The following is a 14,900-nucleotide window of genomic DNA, read 5'->3' as shown; positions in this document are numbered from 1 at the left end:
TTCACATTCTAGGTAATTGTCTTCTGCCAGGTGGTTTATGTTACTGTACATTCCCTGTATGTGGGAGTTGGGTGACCATGCCTTAACCCCCAAGGCAATTGAGGTGTGATCCTCCCCATCACACCCATTAACCTAAAAATACAAAAGTTACCCCTTGAAAGCATGAGCTCAGACCTCTTGCCTTTAGATGACAACCTTTCCAATTAATCTCCCACTTGAGGCCACTGGGTGTGATGGGGAGGGATACCTAACCAGAAGCTCAACCTCAGCTACTTTGTGGGGAAAGGTGTCATGGATTAACCTCTATTCCAGACATCTGTAGGAACAGGTGCTGCCTGGCGGTGGGCTCAGCTGGAAGACGAATTTCAGAATCATTCCCCTATTTTGGTTTAGTTTTTCTATACTCTCTTACATCTTGATGTTGGCCATTAATGGTGTTGTACATCATGCAAGTTTCAGCTACTCATCAGTTATTGGGTGAAGCCACAGTAACAATAACAGCGGTGAAGGATTGTTCCTACCAACCTGGTCATGTGTAAGTTATTCAAACATTATAATATCTCTTTCTAGTTAAATGTGGTTTCACAGGGGCACCAAGTCTGAGAGAGCAAGGATGAGTATAATTGAGTATTTTCCTTCATCTTCAGTTAGATGAAGTAAACCAAGACTCCCACATTACTCCCAACACTTCACATCTCTGCTCACTAAATTTTAAATTATGTTTACTGTACCAATTCTCAATTTTTTGACATTTTAATTGCAAACATATTTACTACCTTATTCTAGTGACAGTTTGAGGTAAATAGTCACATATATGGCTTAAGATTAAACTGTCTGCCTTTCATTTTATTTGTTGTTCCCTGTACAGTATAGTGCTCTTTGGCTCAAGTAGTATAGTTCCTCCTTTTGTTGAACCACAGTTAACAGGACATACATACCTTTGTACTGTATATACATAGTCTGCATATTTATAATACCTTCTTCCTCAGCCTCTAATAATTATCATTCCTTTAATTTATACTTTTTTATCAGTGCTGCTTTTTATCTTTATTTATAAAAGATTCAGCTAAATCTGGAGGGTTAGAGCCCATATTAACACCATGAAGCACGAGTTAGGGACTAAGGATTATTGACACTTTGTCTGGCTATTACCAGAGTGCTGTGAAAGGTGTTTTAGAAGTAGCTGCTGCCATTTAAAGCAGAAAGCTAATAAGCCATATTTCTCCATAAATCCAGTCCTTTGTTCAGTCATGTCAACAAGACAACTTTCAGTCCTAGCTCTCTGAGTATTAGATGTGGTGATGCTGCCCCATATACACTGGCTCCAAGTGAGGTGTCTGAGTGCCTTGGTATCTGTTTTTAATGTACTGTACATGTAGGTGCAGTATAACATTCATGGTTGGGTCAATATAGTCAAAGACTTCTCAAGGTAAGAAGGTTTTTACTGCCTTCATGATGCATCAGTTTGTTTTGGTATGACCCAATTCGATGAGTCAGTTTGTGGTACCAACTTTGAGTCCTATTGTTTCATAATGTATATAAATTACTTAGTGCCTCCACTTGTTCTTTTAAAGATATTTTTGTGGTCTAAATTATTATTTTTTATTTAAAAATATAGTACAGTATATATGGATTCTTCAGTTAATGCTGTAGTAATTGGCCATAACCGTTTCAGATACACTGAATACGGTAGTTGCGAATACTTCGGATAACTGTACAGTACTGACCATAGTCGCTGAACACTCACTAATTTGATGTTATGGGCTAATTCAAAATTTTTTGTCAGGTAACTTTGTTTATACAAAATTTTTGTTTATTACTGTTGCTGCATTGTTGTAATTATCGTTTGGTTATTTGATTCTTTTTTATTATGCGTTACAATGCTTATCGATTGATTTATTGAAGGTAGGTCATTTAAAGGCAACAGGACTGTACTATTCATGCTGTTCTGGGCCTGATCTCAAGTGGTTAACATGTACAGTACTGTAGTATGTGTTTATACCATTATACTGTAGTACTTATTTCAATATTGTGAAATATGAACTGTATTTTCTTCCTATCTTTCTTTTGTGTGATAACTTCAATAATTCAGGTTAAGTGAAGATTCAGTGTACTGTACTGTATTTTATTTTAGGTAAAAATTCATCAGTATATTTGTTTTTGGTTCAGCTTGACATGAGGTAAAGGAAACAACAGTACAATCTTGCCATTTCTATTTGTACAACTATAGAACACAAAGGTATAGGATGGCAATGTGGGTCTGGTACAGTTGCCTCCATTTATAACTGGTACAGGTGGCTGGCGTGTTGTGTGAGGTGTGGCACCACCACCCACCAGATAGGAGCCAATGATGTTCTACTTGGTAATCTATATTAAAACTACAGTGAACCCTCGATGACTCGGAATTTCATATAACTCGGAATGTATTATAGTATAACTTGGGAAATGCCGAGATATATAAAATTATCTGGGAAAATCTCTGCAAATCTAGCCATCTGTGTCACCTACCATGAAGCTTCATTCTTTGCCTGCAGTGCTGGTAAGTGTTACTTTTTTACATTTAGTAATTACATGTACAATCAAAAACAAAAGTCATGTCGCCGTTTTGTCCGAAGATTAAATATAACTCGGGAAACATTATGAGAGCCCCGCCCCTACCACAAGGCAGAGCGCACTAAAAGTTTAGCCCTTTGGCATATGTTATCACCAAATTTCACGACACGACTTTTGTCTTTCATTGTACAAATATATGGGTCAATAATTTTTTATTGTATTTTTGTAGGAGGGGGAAGTGCCTCAATAAGTCGGAACTCGGCAAGGCCAGAGTCCCACATGTGCCGAGTTATCAAGGGTTTACTGTACAGGAAATACATACATTTACAGGTAGAGGAGGACTGCTTATTTAGCATCTTGGTCTGGTTTCTATATATTGTTACAGTTTATTTAGCCAGAAGAACACACATACAGAGTCGATTAAAAATCATAATATTAACACGGCTGAGCCAGTTAGCCTGAGCTCTCTTGAGGGTAGTTCTGCCCATTCTGCAAGTTTTACTACGATGTAAACAAACAGTGGTGCCACATCTCACAAAACACGGCAGCCACTGAACCCTTATAAATGGAGGCAACTGTACCACACTGCTGTACTGTTCTCTTGTTGAGCACATCTGTTAACACCTCCCATGTACTGTTGTATAATACAGTACCAGGGCAGATGGTTTATCACCATGTCTATCCCTTTTTTATATTTATTACGAACACAGTATTATAGTACCTGCAGTCACTCCCATTGGTTGACAACATGATTACCCTTCCAGCATAGTTTTGTGAGTTGTCTGTGTTTCAGTTTTATTCTCTTTATGCCAGAAGGCAGTTTGTGTATTGGGTCGAACATTACCATTGTGTATGCTGCGACCTTAACCCTGGTGCGGGAAGATGACACCACTTACTGGATACCTGCGGCCATTTTGTAGTCGGGGAGAGCTGGCGAACCTCATGGGGTGTTTAATATGTTTATAGACAGCTCTACACTCTGGTGAAACTTTACGGTAAATAGGAACATGGCCAGAGTTAATAGGAGTTCTTACCCTAGATACTTAGCTGAATATACTAATATGAGTCACTCAGTCTGGCCTCAGTTACAAGAGGATATTTCAAGATCAGTTCTTCATTTTTCCCTCATAACCATTGTATGTGTGTCATGTGCTGCTACTTCTGTCTCGGCCACTCCATCATGTTTTTGCTTGGTCATCCCATAATTTTGTTTCCTTGGCCACCTCATCATGTGTTTGCTCAGCCGCCCCATCATATTTTTGCTAGGCCTCCCCATCATGTTGTTTGCTAGGCCACCCCATCACGTGTTTGCTCCACCACTACTTGTTTGTCCTCTGTTGGTACCTGTACGTGATTGTGTTATTACCTGTCTTACCTTAGGCCTCCATTCAAACCTCTGATACCTTCTTGCCTAGACTCTGCTGCTTGTCAGTAATTGGGGTACAGCCTGAGTCTGTGATCGATGAACAATGTGATATATATGTGCTTAAGTTTTGTGGACCAATGTACAGTCATGTGAGGTATTCCAATGAGGGTTATGTCACTACCAAAATGTCAACCCACATTCTAGGTCATTTATAACTGTTGACTGAATATAAGGAGTTGTCTTAAGTTTTTGGTTGTGACATATATTTGGAATGCCATTTTGCGCGATTGTGCAATTTGGACATTTGAGATTCCAATGCGAATCTTAAAGCAAAAATATTAGGTTAAATTATTTAGATTTTCTGCACTTTTCCTTCCGTAAATACATTCTTACGACCTTGAGCATTCCACAGTATGTTCAGATTTTATGGATAAATTATTAAAATTGATCCTTATATGTAAAACATCTAGTTATATTTAGGTATTATTATGTATTAAAATTCTATACAACCTTTCTGGCCCTGTAGTAACTCCCTGGATAATGGGGCCATTAACACAGAGGTGCTTTTGTTCCCTAATACAAACTGTATACTACTACAGGTATAATCACTGTTGATAATAAATGATGTTCCTATCAGAAATAATTATCACTGAACATTTCATGCAATAAGATAATTTAAATGCCCAAAAGGCACGGTTGTAATTGGATACATTAAATCGTTTCACTTGTTCAATTGTCACTACTTTCCAGTACAGTACAGTAGTATGTAATATTTTGTGCATCTGTTAAGTTATTGAGCATTCCAGGTACAGTTAACCTCTTTGTGGCTGTTGCTCACTCTCTCTAGGTTCTAGAATATTTACCATGCACATTCCAGTAGTAAGTTATTAAGTAGACATTCCTTCAACTCCCATCTGTATATATTCCTCATTAACAACTAAGTGCCAACATTTTTTTTTCAAGTCTTTATTACCTGATGAAAAATGTCTCTTTGTCGATAAATTTGACCCATTGGTATAAGTAATACTTTGAGTTAGGTCTAGTTGATACGGTACCTTTCGTTGTAAGAAAACACATCTTTATTTTCCATCGTGCCGGCTGTAGCTTCATCAGGTTGGCTAGGTCATCAGATTGGCTAGGTCATCAGGTTGGCTAGGTCATCAGGTTGGCTAGGTCATCAGGTTGGCTAGGTCATCAGATTGGCTAGGTCATCAGATTGGCTAGGTCATCAGGTTGGCTAGGTCATCAGGTTGGCTAGGTCATCAGGTTGGCTAGGTCATCAGGTTGGCTAGGTCATCAGGTTGGCTAGGTCATCAGGTTGGCTAGGTCATCAGGTTGGCTAGGTCATCAGGTTGGCTAGGTCATCAGGTTGGCTTGGTCATCAGGTTGACTAGGTAGAGAAAGTATAATGGGAAGTTCAAGCAGTGAATCCCTCCTATGTGAATGAACCACACATGTTCTTATTACTGTCCATCCTTAGACACCCTCACCCTTAGCCAACCATAGATGAGTTATGTTTGTCATATATTTGAATGTTTGTGTTTTCTTCAGAGCCGTGGGTCATTTTGTAGAGATGACGAGAAAAATGCACATACGCGCATATACACTCACTCAATCACTGCACACACTCAATCACAACACACACACTTACCTCTCCCCAAAAATCACCAACCTCTTACATAGGCCGCGAACAATAACTGCGGAAAACCTCTTAAAACTGGGGTAGGAATCGGAAGATGAAGGATTCTGATAATTGAATGACACTATTGGTGAGAGAGCAGACATTTACCTTATAAAACATACAACAACAAAGAGAGTTTGTTCCAGTTTCTATTCATCTTCCTTCCTCAAGATCCAGGTGTTAAGAATATGTATTTGTAAAGTTTTTGTTAGTGTCCTCCAGGTGTCTTTTATATGATGTCTTTGTTAGGGGATTATTTTTGCTGCACTGATCATAATAATAATAATACAGGGCATTAGGGGCATTGAAAAAGAATGCCCTAAATTTAAATGGTTTTGCATTATATTAAAATGTGGGCATTCTTATATGATGACCTTGTACAGTAATATGTTCTTGATGATGTAAGAAATAATATATTGTGCCATCCCCATAAATGAATCGGTACTATGCTCTCCTGTCACTCATATGCTCTGTTATTTCCTGGCTGACCGGTTCTCCTCACTTACATTACATTACTTCCTTTACCCGTCTTCCTCCCAAGAGGTATTCAACAATTATTTTCCATTTATTACGTTCAGTTGCCTCCACACGAACGAACCACAGCCTGGGAGTGTGAGGTCTCGGGTATGAGATGTGGCATCGCAGAGCCATAGTCGGGTCTGAATGAATACGGGTGTGAAACAGTGAGATTACCTTGTTTGTGATAAGATACAAGCAACATCGGGGGTGAACAGATAAACACACCCTATAATGTGTTATGCAGCATTGTTGTGTATCCACAGCCGAGTGACTAGGACTGAACTACGGGGAATCAACAAACAGGGTAATCCACGGTTTCATGCCCACGACATCTTGTAAATGTGCTCACACACACTCCTAGACCGAGGTATGTTTATCTAGAGGCAACTGTACATATTTAATCCTTCCATGTTGCCTTTCTGTAGACATTCATGTTTTTTCTTGAACCAAAAATACTAAACAAATTATTTTCCTTTTCCAAAATATTTTCAAATACACTTCCTTAAGGCAAACACTTTTTCTTATCCTTTGTATATCTAACAGTTATTCCTTTATAGTTAATGCATTCATTCATCTTACTTTTCCTTTTATAGAAGGGAACTATATAATATGCTGTCAGCCAAACATTTGATACTCTTCTCTGTCAGGCAGTCTCTATTGTACTCACTTGTCTTCCGCTCTCACTGTTCCTCGTCCCACCCATAACATTTCCACGCTGATTCCATCCACTCCAGGAGCCATACTATTATTAAGCCTACCCCACCCCATCCCACCACCTCTTCACAAACTACATGTAACAGAAATAGCAGGTTAGGTCAAAAATTAATTTACAAAAATAAATATAAGGTCAGTATTGAACACTGTATGCTGGGTTATTATGTAAGAAATTGATAAAATGGTGATGCACTGGTGCATCATCTGGGTAATATCTTCATTTTGTTGTTTGCATTATCAAGGAAATATGAATGTATTGAAGTAACAGTTATTCTAGTTGTGAGACCAAAGTACAAGTGGCATCATCAGTTTTTCAAGTGAGCTTGAATAAAATTTACCATTTTCTAGCAGTTTTTAATATACTGTACTATTAGAGAAACCTTGAAGATATTTGAAGTTCATGATATAATTAGTATATAATAGAAACTTTTGTATTACGCAATAAGGACTCGCACCTGACCTTCAGTTTACTCCTTGAAAAGCTCAAAAGATGTCATCAAGAGTAAAGTTATTACAGCACTGTACAGTAAACCCTCGGGATAAAGGACTACCTAGAGAAAGCACAAGAAGCTCCGCTCTGCTACCACTTACAGTACCTGCAGTAATGAACTGTCAGACAACTCCTCTCACCTGGGGGTTTGTCCATAGGTTTATGCTGTCTGTTATCCTGAGGTTTACTTTATCCAGCAAGATCATAACATTTATTGTACCACCAGTACTGTACATTACTTGGTTCACATTTATGAGTTTACTGTACTAGTACAGTCGGCAAAGTTTTCAAAAGTTCTAAACATCATACGGTTGAACAAAACTAACGAGAAATCTGAACATTACTCTCCGAGAAAGTTTTATTGTACAATAAATTAAATTACCCTGTACGTACTTCTTTTCACCTGTACGTACAATAAAGACGAGCATCATATAATAAGAGTCACTTCCCAACCAACCATTCTGAGATGACACGAGCCGTAGTGCCCATTCTGAAATATGTCGTGTCCAGCTGTTCCACAGCATTTTATTAACATTTTTGCTGACTGTACAGTATACTATCAACATTCCTATTGATTTGAAAAATAATGATTTTTGCAGTGGCAACGCAGTTGTGTCTACCTTCTCCATACACTACAGAGCACAACGGTTTCTATTGTTTACTCTCCATGCACTGTATTAACAACAGCTGTGTTCATACTGTACTGGCCAGAGAGCCTTGATACTCTACCCCAGATTGATTAGTATTTTTGATAGAAAATGTCTTAATACAGTGTAAGTCTCAGCCACTCTCTTCCTTTGTTGTTGTGCATTAATACAAATTTTCATTAAAATAGACATTCCTTTGTGATTATTTAAATATTATAAAGGTATTAATATTTGCATTATAGTAAAATCCAGATAAGTAATCCAGATATGTGTTAGCATTTCATTATTTTGTCATTCATTTTATTCATACTTACCATTAATGAGTATATGTTTTGTATTGACTTTTGTCAGTTATGTAACATAGCTTTCTGTGTAAATTTTGTACAAATAAATGCTTCAGTAATTTTTTATGTGATCCATTCAACACTAAATGGATAACCAACAAGTTCTTCTAATGGTGGAATAGGATGAAAATCTATCCATTGTCTGTTAACTCAAACTTTGTAACTGAGGCATAGTCTGTTTGTAACAAGGCAGATGATTGGCTGGTGGACAGATACGAGAAGGGTCATTACAGTACTTTAGTATTTAATCTATCATATTTTAAGGGGTAGTAACTATTAACTGCTAGTCTCTAATTTCTACACTTTGGGAAAATAAAAAAACTAGCTTGTGAAGTGTTATGGTAATATATCATCATAGAGAACAAGAAAAAGGTTACCAAATTTTAGCAACATCCTCCACAGTGAGGAGTTTACGTCCCGGAACTTGTTCATCATGATTGTGTTCTCATAATCAGAGCATTTTACAAGCTAGTTTTTGCTTCTCCAGGTGTGGAAATTATCAGAGATTGACAGAGAATAGTTATTATCCCTTAAAATATTAGAATATAAAGAAGATAATTAAATACTAAAGAAAAGGAATGATTTTTTGTGCCACCCGTCAGTGAATTGGCTGCCTTGCTACAAACTGACCCTAGGCTTGAGTTACAAAGTTAAAGAGTAAAGTCTAATATACTCATTATGTGAAAATGGCTATCAAGACAAGAAATACATCACTAAATATTACCTTTTTAAAAGCATCGTAATTGTGGAGTGACAACAGTGTGGCAGCTTAAGAGTAAAACAAAAATTATAGGAAGTGAGTAAATAGGGTAGCAAGACAAATGAAAATCCAAGTCATTAGGACAAGTAATTGTGCCAAATCCAACTTTTTTTTTTACCCTGTTTAATTGTTATCATACAGTAAAGTGCACCTAGAATAATATATAAAAAAGTCTTTAGAAAAACTAGAAGCAAGTAATTACACCTGCAACACCAATGGAATTTTTCTGAGACAGTAGGACTTTTTTTATTTATATATTTTTATTATTGCCAGAGTGACAAGACTTAACCCCCTTGGCAAGACGACAGCAATACTGTATTACTTTTGGTTGTACTATAGACAAGTTGCAATAAGGCAAATTTCACCTTCTGTAACAAGTCTCTCTTAACAAGTGTCTGCAACTTACATTTCAAGTGTGAGAGATTGTCTACCAATGACCATCACTTTGGTAAGACCCCTCGTTATACTGTATACTGGAACGTTAACTGTTCTGTAGTGATGTACATCTGTAGGTAATTCTTGGCTCCACTTGTTGTCTTGTAAGTTGACTCCTCTGTGTTAAATGTTACTACCAAGTAAACAGTTGATGTGAAGAATAACACCAAATATTATCTGGGAATGTATATTCTCATAAAATTAACTTTGCAATGCATACATCTATTTACAAATGTCTTAGATTTTTAAGTTAAATACAAATAAACTGTAGACAATAAAGAAATTAAGGAAAGGAGATCAAGTTTGTACTAACGTACATTAATGGACACAAAATGTAATAAGTTAAAATGTAGGAGAGTTCAGTATGAACAATTTGTTCTCATCAGATTTGATCCATCTAAGCAGTTTATTGACATAGATAATTGCATTATGCTTGGTCACCAGCGGCTCTAATGCAGCATACAACTCAAACTCCCTCGTTACCTGAAACAATATAATTGAAGACTTAACACAATATACAGTACACTATACTGTACACACTAAATAAGCTTTAGTTTGTCACACTTGGTACAGTTGCAGAAATGTGCTCCTACGTCCAGTGATAACCCACATCTCCAAACGGCAACATCACAGTAGTATCATTTTTTATGAATGGATATGGGTTGTGTCACTACAGAAGTGACTGGTGGATAGGTTTCCTATAGGTCATAAAGGTTGGCTGTTTGGAGACACGGGTTACCACAAGGGGTGTAGAACACATTTCTGCAACTGTGCAATGTACAGGTTGTCTCTCATAGGTTGTGCACTTTAGGATAATTAATGTTCTTTTCTGCCAGGTGAAGAACTCTCAACAAAGACCAAACAATGGCCACCAATAACTCTGGACCTCACTCCTCCCGATGTCTTCCTCTGGGATCACCTAAAATCTTTCATTTACCAAAACTGTCCAAGAACCATTTAGGTGACCCAAGAGGAAACCTTGACTATTCGACAGGCCCTTATCACCCTGAGAAAAAAAATACTACTACTCTGGTGAGAAAGCCTGTATATCAATCCCTTTTCTTTGGTTACTGAAAATTAGTGCCTTTAACTGTGCAATGTCTCCATAGAGTACTGTAGTAGGGGAATTGAAGCCAATGGAGGGGGTGTGGCCTCCAGCAAGAGGCATAACATGTCTACATAAAAAAGGCTGTTTTATGTAGACAAACTGTAAAACATTAAGAATAACTAACAGGAGAAAGTTGAAGGTATATTTAAAGAGTAAAACGGTGGAACTTGGTAAACTCACCCATCCCAAGAGAGTCTGTGTGTCCATGACCATATAGACCATTTTCAGAGGTCTAGACACTGAGTGTACACGGTGGTGTAGCAGCTGATACAACCCAAACAGACGTCGCTGCTCCGCCTCTGTGTGATACCTAAGAAAATTGTGGGGGCAAGAAATCACATTTAGTTGACAGAGACTGAAGTGATGGAACCAGTGAACACCCAATGACACATCCTGCTATGATGGGTGTCATAAGGTACAATGTTCTGTGGAGGGATGCAATATTCAGAAGAGTAACACATCTGTTACCAAAGCATCATTTAGTCAATTCCACCAAGAGCCTAATGTGCCATTAGCACACCAACGTCCACGTAATATTTTCCTCGGGGGACAATTACTTCATGAACCCTGTTTTATCTCCTTCGGTGCTAAAAAGAAATCCAGCCCAAACTCTATATAACTTTAAGTGATAATATTGGGGGGGGGGGCGCTCAATTGGTGTGAATTAATCAGAATAACAGAAAAAAATAATCTTTAAACAAAGAACTCACCCAGGCAGCATCAACAGGAACACACTCCATCCAGGGTTTCCCCACAGGCATGCATTGCTAAAATCTTTCCAAAACAACAACACTTTTACATAAACTGATATTTATAGACTTACGGAGCTGTGTACTCTGGGCAAGTGAACTGTGCAGTTGTCTTGGACTTGTAGAGGAAGTGTCTTAGTTCAGGTGCCCCAATTGCCTTCACCGTGTAAAAAGATGTACGAATTGCCGTATTTATTCCTTCTAGACAATGGTGTCTCCGCAACCGCTGGAATAATTGAGAGAAAATATAACCCAACTGAAAATTTTTTAATGTAAAAGAAATATATAAGTCATCTTACTTTACCACTAATAATACACATTGCTGTTTTAACATTTAATTGATGTACATATATAATTTTTTACTGGTATAACACTTAGTGGCCAGATAGATGCCTGATACTGTAATCCAAGTCTTAAAATGTTGCAGTTAGTAATTTAACCCACCCCTCTCGACACTATGCTATTCCACATAAAGGTTGTTCCTTCACTGGTAAGACCATTTAATACTGTACTGTACTCCAGTCTAACATTTTACAACAGATCTGAAATTAAATATATACTTACATCAACAATCTTTTGTTTTGCCTCAGACAGTGTGAAGAACTGCTCTCTGTCGACGGAGAGCAATAAGAGGCAGGCCTCACAATCATCCGCCAGGTATGAAACATGGCCGTATAAGTATCCACTGAAAAATACAAATACAGTACAGTAATATTATTAATATACTGTATTGTATGTACATTCTTTACTGTCATTTGATCTGATATAGAACACCCAAAATCATCAAGCTATTGACCCTTTCACTGCAGCTGTGCCATATATGGGAAATAAATCCATTATATCCCAAAAGCTGCACTGGAGGTACACCTGACAGATCAGCCACAACGGAAGGTTTAAAAAAGACAAGAAGTCACAGTGATATATACTGTACACAGATACTACTGTACTTACTTTGGGTCAAACTTGGGCAAACAGATGGGCATCCAGTTCTCACTTGTCTTCAAAGACTCAGTGGCATTTACAAGGTTAAACAGTAAATGTAGATCTGCTGGATGGAGGAGGAATTTCTTCATACGGACAAGAGAGATGAGTTGATTCTGACAGATGATTAAACCAAACACCAGATTCTGTCAACGTCAAAACATTTCATCGTCATTACTTGCTTAATGTAATAAAAAACGTTCACTTTTCTTAGTGTTTTCCAATCAGCCACTCTCTTATATACACTGCTGTACACTAAATCATGATCTTGTTGTACGTAATGTATTTTTCCATCTCATATTTGACATTTAATGAATCTATGAGCTACAACATACACCACTGATAGACTGGAAAATTTCATCTCCAGCAGTGTGTGTTTAGTCTGTACAGTACATGTGTGGGACTGAATAGAGTTCACTTATTATTTAAGATGTTTACTTTCAATAAATGTGATTTGCGGGAACGGCAAAAAATTTAAATCCAAGATTTTAAGGACATTAAATGTGAAAGTGGGTCACATAAAATCCTTTGAAAATGAAGTCTTATCATACTGTACAAGAGCCTTCACTGTACACTTCCTCTTTATCTCTTCCTCCTGGAAATCACACACCCTAAGATCTTACAAATTTTAGTTATTCCATCTAGAAATACAAATAAATCACCTTAATCTTGGAGCAGTACTGGATGATGGTCTGTGTAATAGTGTCCCGGACAGAGGTAGCCAGTGGGAGGCACTGAATGGCTCCCAGGAGGAAAGAAGGATGAGAGTCCAACATGTTCAACAAGTTGTCCAGTAATCGATCAGTTCCTCCTAATAAATGACGGAAGTCGTAATTGCGTCGCTTTTCAAACATTCGTGTCAGGGCAGAAGCTGTTAGTACACTGACAATCTGATTCTGGACATACCTGCAAAGAGAACACAATTTTGATTCCTTGTGACTATTGCAGCAGGATGGTAAAATAAGTGAGAGCCAAGGAGAGTGACCCCTAGTTTCCCTGTTGTTATTCATAAGATACAGAAAAATAAGTCTCCACACAGTACAGTACTTACGTAAGCTGCATTAGAAGCTGTGCTATACTCGCAACAGAGTGAGATACGGCCACCAGTATTAGAGGAGACTTCACTAAAAACACAAACTTGTGGTCTCCCGCAACGATGCACCGAATCACATCATCACTGTCCGCCACAAAGGATACGAGTGCCTGCATCAGCCCAAACAGTGTCACTAATCTGTCTTCTTTCCCATATCTGAAAAAAAAGTGATAAAATACAATAATAATAAACACTATGCTAAGGAAGGAGGTTCATTATTATAGCCTCAGATAGTGTGTGTGCAGTACCACCAAAGACTTTAAGTTTAAATATTAATAAAAATATCTATACCGAGCTAACAACTACACATATACATTTGCTACCGTTTCCACATATATATTGTCTGGTGCTAAGAAAATTATCAAATCATAGTACCCACTCACTCATAATACCCACTCACTCATAATACCCACCCACCCACTCACTCACAATACCCACTCACCCACTCATAATACTCATTCAAGTCCTGCAAACATATTAGACATTGTGGTATACCTAGTGTAAATAGGTTTGCCCGATTCACTCAAAATAAAGACATGTTTCTCCTTCCGGATCCATTCTGGGTTTTGCAGATACTCTTCGTCGAGATTTTCCTCCTCAACGTATGCGGCTGAAGGGACCAGTTCTTGTAGTCTGTCTTCTGAGTCGGTTTTGTCTTCATCCTCTGTCACAGCTACCTTGCCCATTCCTCCAACAAGTTCATTTTCCTGTGTTAAAATCTGGAATAAATTTAATTGCTATCACCATCAAAATCTTCTGACCACATGCTCGCCACAACAAATATTACATACATGTATAATATTACATCCTTAAATATCGCTCATTAACCTTCTAGTGAAAAAGTCCTCAAGTGGCTGGTTAATAAGTGATAATACAACTGTACCATGAAGGAGTAGTTGAGGTCTGACAAGGAACATATACACACACCTACAGTATAAAATATCAATATCTCCACTACACCCCACATGGTACAGAAACAGTAAAGTAACGTAATGTACCGGTTTTTCTCTTTTATTATGCTCTATGTCCCTTTATAAACCTCAATATAGTATAGGGAAAGAATAGTGTGTCCACCCACCTGTTCCTGCTGGACCTTCCTGATGGGGGAGTTAGGGACCGGACCATCCTCACCACCACTAAACTGAGTGTCCAGTTCATGGTGACACTCCTCAAAACTGTCTGTGTTGACCAGCATAACCTCCCCGCTCACCCCAGGAGTATCATCCTTTAGTTCATCTCCTACAGCCTCGCCAGGAGTGACTTTAGGTGAAGACACTCCTAGATGATCCTCTACACCGTCCGCCATCATACCTTACTGAAGTATTGGAACAAATAATAATAATAAACCAAATACACAAATGAATATATAAACTGAAGCATATATACCTGAACTGATGTTTGTTGTTGTTTGAAATAATATTTTTAGTAACAGTAGAGGTAAAATATTAGTATTTCTTTCA

At 37.9% G+C, this 14,900-nt stretch overlaps 1 protein-coding gene and 1 long non-coding RNA gene across 4 annotated transcripts; one reads left to right on the top strand and one right to left on the bottom strand.

Annotated features, from left to right (window-relative positions):
• Nucleotides 1–2,750: 2,750 nt before the first annotated feature.
• LOC121873692 lies at nucleotides 2,751–11,935 on the top strand. Of its 2 annotated transcripts, none has more exons than XR_006090295.1 (2): nucleotides 2,751–6,486; nucleotides 10,346–11,935. It is a non-coding gene; the product is annotated as an uncharacterized LOC121873692 (long non-coding RNA). The 2 variants fall into 2 exon arrangements; XR_006090294.1 differs by lacking the exon at nucleotides 10,346–11,935 and adding an exon at nucleotides 7,923–8,376.
• On the bottom strand, nucleotides 9,683–14,769 carry LOC121873691 (vacuolar fusion protein MON1 homolog A-like). 2 transcript variants are annotated; one of them, XM_042377391.1, is made up of 9 exons: nucleotides 14,519–14,769; nucleotides 13,936–14,147; nucleotides 13,399–13,596; nucleotides 13,010–13,253; nucleotides 12,318–12,493; nucleotides 11,931–12,051; nucleotides 11,441–11,592; nucleotides 10,798–10,927; nucleotides 9,683–9,992 (listed from the first exon to the last, which is right to left on the bottom strand). In XM_042377391.1, exons 1-9 carry the CDS (start codon nucleotides 14,747–14,749, stop codon nucleotides 9,852–9,854), a joined length of 1,605 nt encoding a protein of 534 aa, XP_042233325.1. In that variant the 5' UTR covers nucleotides 14,750–14,769; the 3' UTR covers nucleotides 9,683–9,851. The 2 variants fall into 2 exon arrangements, with proteins under 2 accessions (XP_042233325.1, XP_042233324.1); XM_042377390.1 differs by having other exon boundaries at nucleotides 13,936–14,159; nucleotides 14,519–14,768.
• Nucleotides 14,770–14,900: the final 131 nt, after the last annotated feature.

The sequence above is a fragment of the Homarus americanus genome, unplaced genomic scaffold (genome assembly GCF_018991925.1).
Source record: "Homarus americanus isolate GMGI-L3 unplaced genomic scaffold, GMGI_Hamer_2.0 scaffold43895, whole genome shotgun sequence".
Lineage (NCBI taxonomy): Eukaryota > Metazoa > Arthropoda > Malacostraca > Decapoda > Nephropidae > Homarus > Homarus americanus.
The sequence above is the reverse complement of the archived record's forward strand: the minus strand, read 5'-3'. Positions and strand labels throughout refer to the sequence as shown.

Coding starts and splice junctions, on each gene's coding strand:
- LOC121873691 (XM_042377390.1), bottom strand. CDS start 14,749: ATGATGGCGGACGGTGTAGAGGATCATCTAGGAGTGTCTTCACCTAAA. Junction 12,052..12,317: donor TTGCCCAAGTTTGACCCAAA/GTAAGTACAGTA, acceptor TGTATTTTTCAG/TGGATACTTATACGGCCATG. Junction 11,593..11,930: donor CAAAACAAAAGATTGTTGAT/GTAAGTATATAT, acceptor CAATTATTCCAG/CGGTTGCGGAGACACCATTG.